General features: G+C 50.1%; 2 protein-coding genes across 2 annotated transcripts in view; both read left to right on the top strand.

Moving 5' to 3' along the window:
• Nucleotides 1–17272, top strand: part of LOC143834247 (uncharacterized) — a 69087-nt gene that overhangs the window by 10351 nt on the left and 41464 nt on the right. The gene's annotated exons all lie outside the window — the stretch shown is intronic.
• LOC143833773 (uncharacterized) lies at nt 26–17060 on the top strand. Its single transcript, XM_077330006.1, is given in 14 exon segments — nt 26–87; nt 1942–2436; nt 2669–2816; nt 4133–4203; nt 4281–4401; nt 5195–6372; nt 6991–7093; nt 9819–9883; nt 10140–10640; nt 10873–11020; nt 12369–12439; nt 12517–12637; nt 13360–15308; nt 15310–17060. Coding segments are annotated over 13 exon segments (5151 nt in total). The 5' UTR covers nt 26–87; nt 1942–2013; the 3' UTR covers nt 15562–17060.

The raw sequence follows: 17272 nt of genomic DNA, 5'->3' as shown, positions 1-17272 counted from the left end.
GGGAAGTGCTCCTTTGGGGAAGGGGCGGGGCTTGGTGCGGAGGGGAAAGAGAAGCGGAGGGAATCCGGCGTCGCAGCCGCCCGGGAGGTCCGCCAGCCCCGTCCTGGGAAGGAGGGAGGAAGGGGGGGCTGGGGGGGAAGGGCTGGGCACCCGAAAGGGGAGGGGGCTCTTGGGGACGCCTCCTGGGGGGGGGGTCGTGGCCTCCCGAGCGGGGTTTCTCCCCCGGGGACCGAAGCTCTGTCAGGTGCGATCCCGGGGGAACTCCAGGCCCCGCCTGCAGGTTGGCAACCCCTTGGGCCCCGCATGTGCACCGCTGGGGCATCAGAGTGTGTGGGGGGGGGGGAGGCGTGAAGGCCCGAGAGCGGCGCGGCCTCCATTGGGTGCCATTGCAGGAGGACAACAACGCAACGAAAAGCTGGCGTGGATTTTCCGTTCCGCTCAGAGGAATCTGGGCCTGGAGCGAAAGCCCCCGAAGTGAAGGGGCGGCCCCTGGGGGCAGAAGAAGGGCTCTGGCCCTGGGATGACTGTCGGCAGAGTGCAGGGACAGCCCCTGGGAGCACCATATAGGGCATCTGGCCCAGGAATGACCCCAAATCTTCACTCCCCAAATCTCCAGGAATTTCCCAACCTGGAGCTGGCAACCCTGAAAAGAAAGGAAAAGCTGAACTTTTCCTCAGATGAGTGAGGAAGGGGAGGGGGAAGGAAGGGAACTCCTTCCAGCATTGGAATCAAGGAACCGGAAAGGTTAAGGGAATCGAAATGTGCGGCCAGGTGGTATAAGAATTTTACAGGGAACAATTAGAAATTACAAAAAGAAAGTACACGTATTTATTCTTAAAGAAGGGTAAAACGACTCCCATGAGTAAAAGCAGTTGAACAGTGAACAGACAGGGACCCCAGAGGCCCAGAGTAAAAGTGCTTCAGGCTCAGATATGCTCCCACGCATTGTGAAATGCACGGGCTCAAGGCCTGTATTGCATTCTGTTAGATACCAACAAGGAGACAGGTGACATTGCTGGAAGACAGAAGAAAAGAGAAAATCGTAGACATTTAGTAAAGTGTATAAAACTCAAAAACTGCATAGTGCATATGAGATGCATATAAAATGTTCTCTTTTCCTTTCCATCTATCAATTTCAACTGTGTCCTTTCCCCTATTTGATAGACTGTAGCATATGCTTTGAGCCCATTCATCTTGGGGTTTAGGTATTTTTATCTGCCTCTGAAACACATCTGGTCTTTTTGTTAATTGTTGAATTGCTTTTACAAAGGTTACACTGAATGTCAACAATTTTGGCAGGTCCCCCTCTCCCCTACAGTAACCATTTCTGGCAGGACCCCACTCAAATGCTGAGTAGCCCTCCAAAGGCATCTAAGGCTTGTTCCGGAAAGAGGCCAGACTCTAGAATATGGTCCTTCCTTCCATCAGGGGGGGTTTGAATACGGGGCCCGGAGGAAAGGCTGAGGCTGCTCTGGAGGAAAGACTTGTTCTGCCTGCCATGCTTCTTCCAAGGGATCCCCTGGGAAGGAGGAAGCCCTGCAGCCTTCTGGTGTCACACCAGTGCTTGCTTTAATTGTTGGCTTTGATGTACGGTCAGAGCTGACCACAAGTGAAAGCCAGAGGAATTCCCACTGAGCCGGAGGTCTGCTGCTCCAGTGGTACAGAGGGAGTGTTCTTGTACTTCAGGAATTTGGAACCAAATCCCAGTTTTCTCCAAGTTTCTCTAAGAACCCAAGATGAATATCTAAGATGGCTTGATCTGTCATAAGACATAATGCCGTATGTTCTCTGATCCAGAAGAAGCACTTTTATTCTGGTCCTGTAGGGTGGAGCTCACTTGTCTCCTGAGCATGGAAAGGTTGGTGAAGTCCAGGGGTGTCTCTCCAGTCTTTTCCCTTTTCCTTTTGACCTGTTGCTGTCTGTCTCTCTCCATCCCCCCAGGGAGAAGCCTGTCTTTATGGCCGAGTGAATAAAGGCCTTGTTACGGAATTGACCCAAGAGAAGGGCCAGGAGATGGGAGAAGAGGACCAAGGAGGACCTGGGACTGGTAGAGCAGCAAGCAAAAGCCCCCATCCCACCCAGACTGGGGGTGGTGCTGAATTCTGGGCAGGCCCACTGCCAGAGACCCCTTCTCAGCCCCCTGCAGCCTCAGAGGAACATTGCCAGCGCTTCCGGCAGTTCTGCTACCTGGAGGCCGATGGGCCCCGAGAGGTTTGCAGCCAGCTCCATGGACTCTGCAACCGCTGGCTGGAGCCGGAGAGGAGCACCAAGAAGCAGATCCTGGACCGGGTGATCCTGGAGCAGTTCCTGGCCCTCCTGCCCCAGGAGATGCAGGGCTGGGTGAGAGAATGTGGGCCAGAGTCCAGTTCCCAGGCGGTGGCCCTGGCCGAAGGTTTCATCCTGAGCCAGGCAGAGGAGAAGAGGCAGGCGGAGCAGGTGAGGGGGTTGCCTGCAGGTGTGTCCCATTCAAGCCACGATCTCTGGCCCTATCCTGAAGCTTCCCTGATGGACATTTGTCCAAATGTTAATCATCGAAAGGGGAGATTTGACAGCCTCCTTCAGACCCCTCTCATCCTACACAATTTATCATCCCTCCAGAAAACTCTCCTGGTCAGCTGATGTTTGGACTCTTGCTTGTTCTTACCCCTCTTTCTCGCTGCTCTTTCAGAGGTTGGGACCACCCGTGAAGACAGAACCTACAAGGTCTGAAGGAGCTCCTTGTGAGGAAGGGCGGGGGGTGCAGACGGTGGAGCGTGCCCAAGATGACCTCTCTGGTGGGAAGGACTCATCGTGCCTAGAGGCCACAGGGGCACACTGTGAGTTTGATGGGCAGGGAGTGCCAGTTAATTTGCAACTCTTTACATTTCTGCACATCAGAAAAAATAGTGTTTCACCTGCTGAATGGCATCGCACTAAACATTATTTCATCTCCAAGCCTCTCCTCACCTTTTTCCTACATTGCTTTCACCTGCCTGCTTTCCACACTCCTCACCCTGCACATCGCCTACTTTAAATGGTGGAAGAGAGCAACGCGCTTTAAACGTGACTCTCTTCTGCCTGTCAATCAAGCCAGGCAGCCAGTCCCCTTTCTCCATGCTTCAAACGTCCCGCGATGCCCGCTAATTTTATTTTTAATGCAATAATTCTCCGTTGCTAAGCCCATGCATCTAATTATAGGTGCCTGGTGCTTTTTGAACGCCGCCCCTTATGGAATCACAAATCTTACTTTTAATCTAGTTCCTGATCGGGGGGGTGGGGATGGGGCTCTTTAGATTGATGCTTTGTGTGACAACTTTGCAAAAAACATTTTATTTCTGGCATCGCCTGCACGCTTGTCCGCCTGTTTGTTGCTCCAGGAAGATAGCCATTTTCCAAAAGAAATTCCCGTCCTCGGAAACAAGACAGAGGGAGGCGGGTGCAAGGGCCTTTGGCGCGTTTGAGCCTCCATACTATCACCTCTGCTCTATGCCTGCTGGTTGCTCTCCATTAGCTACCACTACGTAGGTTGGTCAATCCACTTTGGGATTCCCCAACTAGAGCTTTAAAACGGAGGATGTAGCTGACCGGTTACTGCCCAGATGCTGGATTTTGGTGATGTCGTTGGAGGGGCCACAGTAAATGACTACCTAGGGTAAACATTTCTCTACATTTTAAAGTGCAGAAGTGCCCTCCATGTCCACTAACTGTGATGCCTCCAAAAGGCACTTAGACAAATTCAGGCAGGGAAATTTCTGGTTGGGATAGCCCAGACCCTACGTGGGCCGTCAGATCTTTAAAAAAAAATAAACCCTAAGGAGGTCAGGGTGGCTCAAAAGAGAAAGGGTGGAGAAACCTCGGCAGGAACTATTCAGGCTGGTGAATAAAGGGAGCCTCCAGCTCCTGGGGCAGCAGAGCTCGGAAAGCCACTCTCTGGGACTGAGGAATAAAGGAGAAATTGGCTTCTGTAGATGTGGGGAGGGGCAATGGGGAGATGTGATGTCATGTTCACTTTGAACTATTTAAAAATGTGTTGAGTGTTAACAGAGAGAGGTTACACAATCCTGGGAAGGGAGTGTGTTAAGGATGGAACAATCAGGTAAACACTTTTCCTCCCTCCCTTCTTCCCTTCTTTTTTTTTCTGCCTCACTAACAGGCAGTGAAGAGATGCTGTTGAACCTTCGTCTTTCCACGGATGGGGAAAGCGCCACCGTATGTCCTGTCCAGGTAAGAGAGATGAGCGGGGGACAGCCGGGCTTCTGATCCTGCAGGTTTCTGAGGAGGGAATCTGCTTTGTCTTCCAGTTCTCCTTGGAGGAGGTGTCCGTCTCTTTCTCCGAGGCAGAGTGGGCCCTGCTGGATCTGGGCCAAAGAGCTCTGTGCAGGGAAGTCATGCTGGAGAACTCTGAGAATGTGGCCTTTCTGGGTAAGGATCTGTCATGGGTGCTGAAGGTGTGAATCGCTGCCCTTGTGATGAGGCATGAAGCAAAAGGCGGAATTTTAATACGCCATTTTGAGGCGAGTCCTGCTACTTGGGGGGTCCCTTGGCTCCCTGGCTGAGTGTTGGCTTGGGATGCAGAAGGTCCCAGGGAGGGGGGTGGGGCAGAGAGGAAGCATGCCTCCTCCCCTGACTTGATGGACTGCAGATCTTCGTGCGTCTTCAAGATGCTAGAGTGAACTTCCATGCCTCCCTTTCAACTGGGGTACAAGTTAACTATGTAACACCAGGTGTTTCACCAACTATGTCAGGTGGGCCCACGAGGAGAGTGCACACAAGAAAGCAGACAACATATAACAAAATTATATATGTACTAGCTGCAAAGCCCGTTCATAAGAACGGGCTTTAAAAGCCCCCCCCCAACCCTCTGCACGCTGTCGGCACCACGGCCACCTCCCTGGGGCCTTCCAAGGTGGCCAGGCCATAGGGAAGGGAACCTTCTCCCCACTCCCTACCATCGCCGAGGCGACTTCCCTGGAGCCCGGAAAGCACTCTATGCGCTTCACGACTGACAGGGACGGGAATCTTTCCCCCCTGCAAGCGGGCACGGAGGGAGGATGGGAGATGGAGAGGGCCAATCACGCCTGGTTGCCCTATTCCGTCTTCGACTGGGGCCCAAAATTTGACGGCTGACAATCTCCTGGGCAAGAGATCAGCTGGGGCTCCTGTGGGGGAGGGGGGAGGATAGTTTAGATTAAGAGGATTTCTTTGTTTAATCCAGCAGGAGACTATCGCAGGAATGAGGAGGGTGAGGAACTTGATCAGCAACTGTCAGACAGATTTAAAAATGAAGATATGAAAGCAAATGACAGGAATGGAGGCACACCAAGGATAAAGATAAATAGCTGTGTGCAGCAGAGACTACATAGAAGGGGGACACCATTTCAGTGGTCCATGTGTAGAAAGAGATCCAGTAGCAACCATAAACAGCATCAGAGAACCCACACAGGGGACAAGCCTTTTGAATGCTCACACTGTGGAAAGAAATTCACTGAGAGAGGCACTCTTAAACAGCATCGGAGAACACACACAGGAGAGAAACCTTTTCAGTGCTCACACTGCGGGAAAAAATTCAGTGACAGTGGCACTCTTAAACTGCATCAGAGAACACACACAGGAGAGAAACCTTTTGAATGCTTAGAGTGTGGAAAGAGATTCAGTCAGAGTGGACATCTTCAGCAGCACCAGAGAACCCACACAGGGGAAAAACCTTTTGAATGTACACTATGTGGGAAGAGATTCGGTAAGAGTGGCACTCTTCACAATCATCAGAGAAGCCATACAGGGGACAAGCCTTTTGAATGCTCACACTGTGGAAATAAATTCAGTGAGAGTGGACATCTTCATAAGCATCAGAGAACCCACACAGGGGAAAAACCATTTGAATGCTCACTCTGTGGAAAGAGATTTACTTGGAGTGGCAATCTTCATAAGCATCAGAGAACCCATACAGGAGAGAAACCTTTTGAATGCTTAGAGTGTGGAAAGAGATTCAGACAGAGTGGACATCTTCAGCAGCATCAGAGAACCCACACAGGGGAAAAACCTTTTGGATGCTCACTGTGTGGAAAGAGATTTACTTGGAGTGGCCAACTTCATAAGCATCAGAGAACCCATACAGGAGAGAAACCTTTTGAATGCTTAGAGTGTGGAAAAAGATTCAGACAGAGTGGACATCTTCAGAAGCATCAGAGAATCCACACAGGGGAAAAACCTTTTGAATGCACACTATGCGGGAAGAGATTCGGTGAGAGTGGCAATCTTAAACGGCATCAGAGAACCCACACAGGAGAGAAACCTTTTGAATGCTTAGAGTGTGGAAAGAAATTCAGTGAGAATAGCACTCTTCAACAGCATCAGAGAACCCACACAGGGGAAAAACCTTTTGAATGCTCACACTAGAATCATATAATAATAGAGTTGGAAGGGGCCTCCTGGGTCATCTAGTCCAACCCCCTGCACTATGCAGGACACTCATATCCCAATCGCTCATCTATTGTAATCTGCCACCCCTTTGCATTCACAGAATCAGACTCTCTGTCAGATGGCTATCTAACCTCTCTTTAAATATTTCCGAAGATGGAGAACTCAGCATCTCACGAGGAAGCCTGTTCCACTGAGAAACCACTCGAAATGTCAGGAACTACTTCCGGATGCTTAGATGGAATTTCTTTTGAATTAATTTCATCCCATTCAATCTGGTCTGTCCCTCCGGGGCAAGAGAGAACAATTCTGCTCCATCCTCTATATGGCACCCTTTTAAATACTTGAAGATGGTTATCAGATCCACTCTCAGTCGTCCCCTCTCTAGGCTAAACAGACCAAGCTCCCCCAACCTTTCTTCATACATGTTGGTCTCCAAACCCCTCGCCATCTTTGTTGCCCTCCTCTGGACATGTTTTAGTTTGTCAACATCCCTCTTCTATTGGGGTGACCAAAACTGAACACAGTACTGTAAGTGAGGCCGCACCAGAGCAGAGTAAAGCATGCCTCTTCCCCTGTCTTAATGGACTGTAGATCTTCGTGCGTCTTCAAGATGCTGGAGTGAACTTCCATGCCTCCCTTTCAACTGGGGTACAAGTTAACTATGTAACACCAGGTGTTTCACCAACTATGTCAGGTGGGCCCATGAGGAGAGTGCATACCACATATAGCAAAAGTATACATGTATTAGCTGCAAACCCCATTCATGCCTCCGCACGCTGTCGGCACCACGGCCACCTCCCTGGGGCCTTCCAAGGTGGCCAGGCCATAGGGAAGGGAACCTTCTCCCCACTCCCTACCATCGCCAAGGCGACTTCCCTGGGGCCCGGAAAGCACTCTTGAGGGCTCTGTATGCACTTCATGGTTCACAGGGAAGGGAATCTTTCCCCCTGCAAGCGGGCACGGAGGGAGGATGGGAGGTGGAGAGGGCCAATCACGCCTGGTTGGCCCTATTCCGTCTTCGACTGGAGAGGACAGTCTCCACCCCCCAGTCAGTTTCACAAATATATAAGAGAACCATGGATACGGATAATTTTGTTATTTAAAGGTTGCTTAAGGCTGTAAAAAGAAGACTTCACTAACTAGCACAGTTTCTACAGACAAGCAAAAGAAACACAGGAAAAGCTCACTGTCCTAGCTTAATAATACACGAAAGACCTGGTATTAGATGGCCCCATTTGTGGCCCCACAAGTATTCCAGCTTTAGCCTAAGCTTCTGTATGTAACACTAGTCATCCTGATGGAGGAAGAAAATATCAACAAGCACAGCATGATCATAAAATTGCCATGTTTCCCTCTGGTCTATACCCGTATTATGCCTCTGTCTGGTCTATACCCTTATAATGCCTCCTACCTCTCAAGGGTAGGGTGGTCTCAAGGACCCCATAAAGAGTCCTCTTGGATGGAATTTTCCAGCACTTACAGAAGGCTCCTAATCCACCTTCCCTCCTCGTTACTTGAATAGATAAAGTTTCTCACATTTAACAAATTACAGTATTTGCTGGCGTATAAGACTATTTTTCCCCCCTGAAAAGCATGCCTCCAAGTGGGGGGGTCATCCTATACGCCGGGTGTCCTTCAGCTGGGATAGACAGAGCTGCCCATAGTGGTCTCCCGATGCCCGCCCACCTCATTCTACATTCTATCCAGTATCGAGCGGTATCCAGCGCGGCCGCAGCGGGTCACTAGCATGGCTGCGGCGAGCATCAGCAGCGAGACAGGGGTGCCAGCCTTTTTGGCGTGGCCGGCCCGTTCTGCTTTTCAGGAAGCATTGGCGTTCCGGCCCACCCCTTGTCTACGCAGAGCTTGCACATGCGCACTTGCACATTAGTACCGGTTCACAGGGAGATGCAGGGGCGGGCCGGAGGCGCTGCGGCCGTACAATGGTGACAATGACAGGTACTATAATGTAATGTAACTAACTCTGTATTTTGAGTGGAAATGTTGGGGGTTTGTCATAGGCCCAGTCGTCCTATACGCCGGCAAATGTGGGTAATAAAATCTTGAGTCCACCTTTTAAAATGATAAGGAAGTTTTAACTCACACATGCATCCCCCTAATACTGGTTCACTCTATGGCCTTCGATCTTTGGCATGCTTCATTCCTTCCAGAGCAAATTTTACTCTTGAATTGATCTCCTTTCCCTTAGAAGTATGGTATATCTATCGCTATCTCTCTCTCACTCTCTGACTACTCTCTCTTTGCAAAAGAAGCCAGCAGTATAGTAGAGAATCTGGTGGAGACAAGGAGCGGTCTTGCACCCAAAGACAGGCTGGAGAGGTTCTCAAGACAGTCCCAAGAGAATATTTCCATCCCAAATGAATGAGAGAATGACTTTGAGAGGCTGAGAATGAGTTTTCTTCAGGGTTACGTCCAGGGAACAGGGCAGAAAAACCCATGGGGGATTTCCAATTCACTTCTGAGCAGTGTTGGGTTTGCTACACTCCTACAGCATGCTGGGTAAAGGGCGAGGGCAGTTCTCTGATGGCCCAAAATCTGAAGACTCAGATACTCCTTCTGGGCAAGAGGTCAGCTGTGGCTCCTGTGGGGGAGGGGGAGGTATCTTTAAGATTAAGATGATCTCTCTGTTTAATCCAGCAGGAGACTGTCGCAGGAATGAGGAGGGTAAACAACTTTATCAGCAACTGCTGGACAGATTACATGATGATATGAAAGAAAATGCCAGGAATCAAGGCACACCTAGGATAAAGGAAAATGGCTGTGTGCAGCAAAGAATATACCGAAGGGAGAAAACTATTCAGTGCTCCATGTGTGGAAAGAGATTAATAAAATAATAATAAAGTGTATGATCTACCAAGCCCTAGATCCTTTTCGCTCAAACTACTGTCAAGACGCATCTCCCCCATCCTGTCATGATGCATTTGATTTAGCCAACCTAAATGCAGGACTTAACAGTCCTCAGGGCTGAAATTAATTCCATTCATCCATCCTGTCTCCTAATTCTGTCTTCTGCTGTACTTGCTACCCGTCCCCGTTTAGAATATCTGGATATAGAAGAAGCGCCCCCTTCCCCCTTCTGGTTCTTCCCTGTCCTGGAGGGGGTTGGCGGGTCAAGGCCGAGGGCCCAGGGCTTTGCGAGACCCATAGAATATCTTGCAAGTCTGTTGAAAACACCTTAAGAAACACCACAACGTAGATACCGTGTAAAAATGCGCGGCCGCTCATATTCTCTCCAAAATGCATTGGAACACCGATCCCGGGCAGAGGCTCCTTGATCCGCCCAGGACAGGAGCCCCTCGGCTTCCTCTGCAGCACGGAGAGGGTTAAGGCCGCCGAGTCTCGGCCTAGAGAGGACCCACAAAGAGGGGGGAGGGGAGGGGGGAAGTGCTCCTTTGGGGAAGGGGCGGGGCTTGGTGCGGAGGGGAAGGAGAAGCGGAGGGAATCCGGCGTCGCAGCCGCCCGGGAGGTCCGCCAGCCCCGTCCTGGGAAGGAGGGAGGAAGGGGGGGGCTGGGGGGGAAGGGCTGGGCACCCGAAAGGGGAGGGGGCTCTGGGGGACGCCTCCTGGGGGGGGGGTCGGGGCCTCCCTCCCGAGCGGGGTTTTCCCCCCCGGGGATCGAAGCTCTGTCTCCAGGCCCTGCCTGCAGGTTGGCAACCCCTTGGGCACCGCATTAGCACCGCTGGGGCATCAGAGTGTTTTGTCTGTCTCTCTCTGTCCCCCCAGGGAGAAGCCTGTCTTCATGGTCGAGTGAATAAAGGCCTTGTTACGGAGTCAGAGGTGGCCCAAGAGAAGGGGCAGGAGATGGGAGAAGAGGACCAAGGAGGACCTGGGACTGGCAGGGCAGCAGGCAAAAGCCCCCATCCCACCCAGGCTGGGGGTGGTGCTGAATTCTGGGCAGGCCCAGTGCCAGAGGCCCCTTCTCAGCCCCCTGCAGCCTCAGGGGAACATTGCCAGCGCTTCCGGCAGTTCTGCTACCTGGATGCCGATGGGCCCCGAGAGGTTTGCAGCCAGCTCCATGGACTCTGCAGCCGCTGGCTGGAGCCGGAGAGGAGCACCAAGAAGCAGATCCTGGACCGGGTGATCCTGGAGCAGTTCCTGGCCCTCCTGCCCCAGGAGATGCAGGGCTGGGTGAGAAAATGCGGGCCGGAGTCCAGTTCCCAGGCGGTGGCCCTGGCCGAAGGTTTCCTCCTGAGCCAGGCAGAGGAGAAGCTGCAGGCGGAGCAGGTGAGGGGGTTGCCTGCAGGTGTGTCCCATTCAAGCCACGATCTCTGGCCATTGCCTAAAGCTTCCCTGCCAGACATTTGTCCAAATGTTAATCATCGAAAGGGGAGATTTGACAGCCTCCTTCAGACCCCTCTTCCCCTCGAGAATTTCTCATCCCTCCAGAAAACTCTCCTGGTCAGCTGATGTTTGGTCTCTTGCTTGGTCTTACCCCTCTTTCTCGCTGCTCTTTCAGAGGTTGGGACCACCCGTGAAGACAGAATCTACAGGCCCTGAAGGAGCTCCTTCTGAGGAAGGGCGGGGGGTGCAGGCGGTGGAGCGTGCCCAAGATGCCCTCTCTGGTGGGAAGGACTCATCGTGCCTGGAGGCCACAGGGGCACACTGTGAGTTTGATGGGCAGGGAGTGCCAGTCAGGAGAGAAATCAAGTACTTAGCACAGAGTTAATTTGCAACTCTTCGCATTTCTGCACATCAGAAAAAATAGCGTATCACCTGCTGAATGGCATCGCACTAAACATTATTTCATCTCCATGCCTCTCCTCACCTTTTTCCTACATTGCTTTCACCTGCCTGCTTTCCACGCTCCTCACCCTGCACATCGCCTGCTTTAAATGGTGGAAGAGAGCAACGCTCTTTACACGTGACTCTCTTCTGCCTGTCAATCAAGCCAGACAGCCAGTCCCCTTTCTCCATGCTTCAAACGTCCCACGATGCCCACTAATTTTATTTTTAATGCAATAATTTTCCATTGCTAAGCCCATGCATCTAATTATAGGTGCCTGGTGCTTTTTGAACACCACCCCTTATGGAATCACAAATCTTACTTTTAATCTAATTTCTGATCGGGGGGATGGGGGTCTTTAGAGTAATGCTTTGTGTGACAACTTTGCAAAAAACATTTTATTTCTGGCATCGCCTGCACGCTTGTCCGCCTGTTTGTTGCTCCAGGAAGTTAGCCATTTTCAAAAAGCAATTCCCGTCCTTGGAAACAAGTCAGAGGGAGGCGGGTGCGAGGGCCTTTAGCGTGTTTGAGCCTCCATACTATCACCTCTGCTCTATGCCTGCTGGTTGCTCTCCATTAGCTACCACTACGTAGGTTGGTCAATCCACTTTGGGATTCCCCAACTAGAGCTTTAAAACGGAGGATGTAGCTGACCGGTTACTGCCCAGATGCTGGATTTTGGTGATGTCGTTTGGAGGGGTCAGAGTAAATGACTACCTAGGGTAAACATTTCTCTACATTTTAAAGTGCAGAAGTGCCCTCCATGTCCACTAACTGTGATGCCTCCAAAAGGCACTTAGACAAATTCAGGCAGGGAAATTTCTGGTTGGGATAGCCCAGACCCTACGTAGGCCGTCAGATCTTTAAAAAAAAATAAACCCTAAGAGGAGGTCAGGGTGGCTCAAAAGACAAAGGGTGGAGAAACCTTGGCTGAGCTATTCAGGCTGATAAATTCAGAAGGCCTCCAGCTCCTGGGGCAGCAGATCTCGGAAAACCACTCTCTGGGGCTGAGGAATAAAGGAGAAATTGGCTTCTGTAGATGTGGGGAGGGGCAATGGGGAGATGTGATGTCATGTTCACTTTGAACTATTTAAAAATGTATTGAGTGTTAACAGAGAGAGGTTACACAATCCTGGGAAGGGAGTGTGTGAAGGACGGAACAATCAGGTAAACACTTTTCCTCCCTCCCTTCTTCCCTTCCTTCTTTTTTTTTTCTGCCTCACTAACAGGCAGTGAAGAGATGCTGTTGAACCTTCGTCTTTCCACGGAGGGGGAAAGTGCCACCGTATGTCCCGTCCAGGTAGGAGAGATGAGCTGAGGACAGCCGGGCTTCTGATCCTGCAGGTTTCTGAGGAGGGAATCTGCTTTGTCTTCCAGTTCTCCTTGGAGGAGGTGTCCGTCTCTTTCTCCGCGACAGAGTGGGCCCTGCTGGATCCTGGCCAAAGAGCTCTGTGCAGGGCAGTCATGCTGGAGAACTCTGAGAATGTGGCCTTTCTGGGTAAGGATCTGTCATGGGTGCTGAAGGTGTGAATTGCTGCCCTTGTGATGAGGCAGCAGGATGAATGTCCCAGGAGAAGGGGTGGGGCGGAGAGGAAGCATGCCTCCTCCCCTGACTTGATGGACTGTAGATCTTCGTGCGTCTTCAAGATGCTAGAGTGAACTTCCATGCCTCCCTTTCAACTGGGGTACAAGTTAACTATGTAACACCAGGTGTTTCACCAACTATGTCAGGTGGGCCCACGAGGAGAGTGCACACAAGAAAGCAGACCACATATAACAAAATTATATATGTACTAGCTGCAAAGCCCGTTCATAAGAACGGGCTTTAAAAGCCACCCCCCCCCCAATCCTCCGCACGCTGTCGGCACCACGGCCACCTCCCTGGGACCTTCCAAGCTGGCCAGGCCGTAGGGAAGGGAAACTTCCCCCCACTCCCTACCATCGCCAAGGCGACTTCCCTGGGGCCCGGAAAGCACTCTGAGGGCTCTGTATGCGCTTCACGGTTGACAGGGACGGGAATCTTTCCCCCCTGCAAGCGGGCACGGAGGGAGGATGGGAGATGGAGAGGGCCAATCACGCCTGATTGGCCCTATTCCGTCTTCGACTGGGGCCCAAAATTTGACGGCTGACAAACTCCTTCTGAGCAAGAGATCAGCTGGGGCTCCTGTGGGGGAGGGGGGAGGATAGTTTAGATTAAGAGGATTTCTTTGTTTAATCCAGCAGGAGACTATCGCAGGAATGAGGAGGGTGAGGAACTTGATCAGCAACTGTCAGACAGATTTAAACATGAAGATATGAAAGCAAATGACAGGAATGGAGGCACACCAAGGATAAAGATAAATAGCTGTGTGCAGCAAAGACTACAAAGAAGGGAGAAACCTTTTCAGTGGTCCATGTGTAGAAAGAGATTCAGTAGCAACCATAAACAGCATCAGAGAAACCACACAGGGGACAAGCCTTTTGAATGCTCACACTGTGGAAAGAAATTCAGTGAGAGTGGCACTCTTAAACGGCATCGGAGAACACACACAGGAGAGAAACCTTTTCAATGCTCACACTGCGGAAAAAAATTCAGTGACAGTGGCAATCTTAAACGGCATCAGAGAACACACACAGGAGAGAAACCTTTTGAATGCTTAGAGTGTGGAAAGAGATTCAGTCAGAGTGGACATCTTCAGCAGCATCAGAGAACCCACACAGGGGAAAAACCTTTTGAATGTACACTATGTGGGAAGAGATTCAGTGAGAGTGGCACTCTTCACAAGCATCAGAGAAGCCATACAAGGGACAAGCCTTTTCAATGCTCACACTGTGGAAAGAAATTCAGTGACAGTGGCATACTTCAACGGCATCAGAGAACCCACACAGGAGAGAAACCTTTTGAATGTTTAGAGTGTGGAAAGAGATTCAGTCAGAGTGGACATATTCAGCAGCATCAAAGAACCCACACAGGGGAAAAACCTTTTGAATCTACACTATGTGGGAAGAGATTCGGTGAGAGTGGCACTCTGCATAAGCATCAGAGAAGCCATACAGGGGACAAACCTTTTGAATGCTCACACTGTGGAGAGAAATTCAGTGAGAGTAGAACTCTTCAACGGCATCAGAGAAGCCACACAGGAGAGAAACCTTTTGAATGCTCACTGTGCGTGAAGACATTCAGTGACAGTGGCACTCTTCATCGTCATCAGAGAAGCCACACAGGGGACAAGCCTTTTGAATGCTTACAGTGTGGAAAGGTATTCAGTCGGACTTCCACTCTTCAACAGCATCAGAGAACCCACACAGGGGACAAGCCTTTTGAATGCTCACACTGTGGAAAGAAATTCAGTGACAGTGGCACTCTTCAACGGCATCAGAGAACCCACTCAGGGCATAAACCTTTTGAATGCTTACAGTGTGCAAAGAGATTCAGTCAGAGTGACCATCTTCATAAGCATCAGACAACCCACACAGGAGATAAACATTTTGAATGCTTAGAATGTGGAAAGAGATTCAGACAGGGTGGACATCTTCAGCAGCATCAGAGAACCCACACAGGGGAAAAACCATTTGAATGCTCCCACTGTGGAAAGAAATTCAGTGAGAATGGCACTCTTAAACAGCATCAGAGAACCCACACAGGAGATAAACCTTTTGAATGCTTAGAATGTGGAAAGAAATTCAGACAGAGTGGACATCTTCAGCAGCATCAGAGAACCCACACAGGGGAAAAACCATTTGAATGCTCGCACTGTGGAAAGAAATTCAGTGAGAATGGCACTCTTCAACAGCATCAGAGAACCCACACAGGAGAGAAACCTTTTGAATGCTTAGAGTGTGGAAAGAGATTCAGACAGAGTGGACATCTTCAGCAGCATCAGAGAACCCACACAGGGAAAAAACCTTTTGAATGCACACTGTGTGGAAAGAGATTTACTTGGAGTGGCCAACTTCATAAGCATCAGAGAACCCACACAGGAGATAAACCTTTTGAATGCTTAGAGTGTGGAAAGAGATTCAGACAGAGTGGACATCTTCAGCAGCATCAGAGAACACACACAGGGGAAAAACCTTTTGAATGCACACTGTGCGGGAAGAGATTCGGTGAGAGTGGCACTCTTCACAAGCATAAGAGAAGCCATACAGGGGAGAAGCCTTTTGAATGCACACAGTGTGGAAAGAAATTCAGTGAGAATTGCACTCTTAAACGGCATCAGAGAACACACACAGGAGAGAAAACATTTGAATGCTCGCACTGCGGGAAAAAATTCAGTGAGAGTGGCACTCTTAAACGGCATCAGAGAACCCACACAGGAGAGAAACCTTTTGAATCCTTAGAGTATGGAAAGAGATTCAGAGAGTGTGGACATCTTCAGCAGCATCCGTGAACCCACACAGGGGAAAAACCTTTTGAATGCTCACACTAGAATCATAGAATAATAGAGTTGGAATGTACCTCATGGGTCATCTAGTCCAAACCCCTGCACTATGCAGGACACTCACAGCCCAATCGCTCATCTACTGTAATCTGCCACCCCTTTGCGTTCACAGAATCAGACTCTCTGTCAGATGGCTATCTAGCCTCTGTTTAAAAATTTCCCGAGGTGGAGAACCCAGCATCTCACGAGGAAGCCTGTTCCACTGAGAAACCACTCGAACTGGCAGGAACTACTTCCGGATGTTTAGATGGAATTTCTTTTGAATTAATTTCATCCCATTCGTTCTGGTCTGTCCCTCTGGGGCAAGAGAGAACAATTGTGCTCCATCCTCTATATGGCACCCTTTTAAATACTTGAAGATGGTTATCTCATCCCCTCTCTAGGCTAAACAGACCAAGCTCCCCCAACCTTTCTTCATACATGTTGGTCTCCAAACCCCTTGCCATCTTTGTTGCCCTCCTCTGGACACGTTCTAGTTTGTCAACATCCCTCTTCTATTGGGGTGACCAAAACTGAACACAGTACTGCAAGTGAGGCCGCACCAGAGCAGAGTAAAGCGGTACCATCACCTCCCGTGATCTGGACACCATACTCCGTTTGATACAGCCCCAAATCCCATTTGCCTTTTTAGCCACTGAGTCACAGTGCTGACTCATGTTCAGTGTATGGTCTACTAAGACTCCTAGATCCTTTTTGCACATGCTACTGCCAAGACAAGTCTCCCCCATCTTATATTGGTGTATTTGGTTTTTCCTACCGAAATACAGAACTTTACATTTGTCCCTAATGAACTTCATTTTATTCAGTTTAGTCCACTTCTCGAGCCTATCAAGATCATCCTCTATTCTGTTGCTGTCTTCAGTTGTGTTTGCTTCCCCTCCCAGTTTAGTATCGTCTGCAAATATAATAAGTATCCCCTCTAATCTCTTATCCAAGAGGAAAGAGATTCTGACAGAGTAGACATCTTCAGCAGCATCAGAGAACCTACGCAGGGAAAAAACCTTTTGAATGCTCACACATTGTGGAAAGAGATTCACATCAGAGAATGAGAAAGAAAAGGCGATCCTTGTTAGGAAAGGCTCTGATGGCAGAGTGCTTCTTGGCCTTGGTCACGTATAGCTTACGATCTGGAGAATCTCTCTCCGCAGATCAGTGACGGGCATTTTTAGAGCTCCGGAGCTTTCTGAAGCTTTTATAAGGAGAATTTAGCAAGGTTTGCGCACCTTGCTTCTGCCGGACGTAGATATATTCAGCCCCCTATACGGACCCTTTGGAGAACTGCTCAAGCAGCCATCTTTCCCATCTCCCCCCAAAACCCACAGTTTTTGATGTCTCAAAGTTAAGAGCCAGTCTGTTTACTTCACAAAAGTCCAGGAATTGAAGTAGTCAGCGTTTTGGGACAGTTAATGGTTGGGACAGCACTACGGCAACATCTGTGTATAAAAACAGTGGGATATGAAGGGAACCAGTTTGGGGTGATGGCCAGGTTTGGGGGATAGGGTCAGGGCAAGATCTCAACGGGGAGATAAATGAAAACTGCAGGGCTGCAGACCTCTCCAAACGGGTTTCTGTGGTGGCTGTTAGAGGACCAAACAGCCTGCCCTGCCCTGCAACCTTCAGCCTCTGCTTGGATGTCGTAGTGGGGGAGATTCTCAGCATCCTTCTGGCTCAGCATGGGGGAGATTTCAGTTTTTCCATTCCCCTACCCCCGT

The sequence above is a fragment of the Paroedura picta genome, chromosome 3 (genome assembly GCF_049243985.1).
Source record: "Paroedura picta isolate Pp20150507F chromosome 3, Ppicta_v3.0, whole genome shotgun sequence".
Classification (NCBI taxonomy): Eukaryota; Metazoa; Chordata; class Lepidosauria; order Squamata; family Gekkonidae; genus Paroedura; species Paroedura picta.
This window is presented reverse-complemented; position numbering and strand designations above follow the sequence as displayed.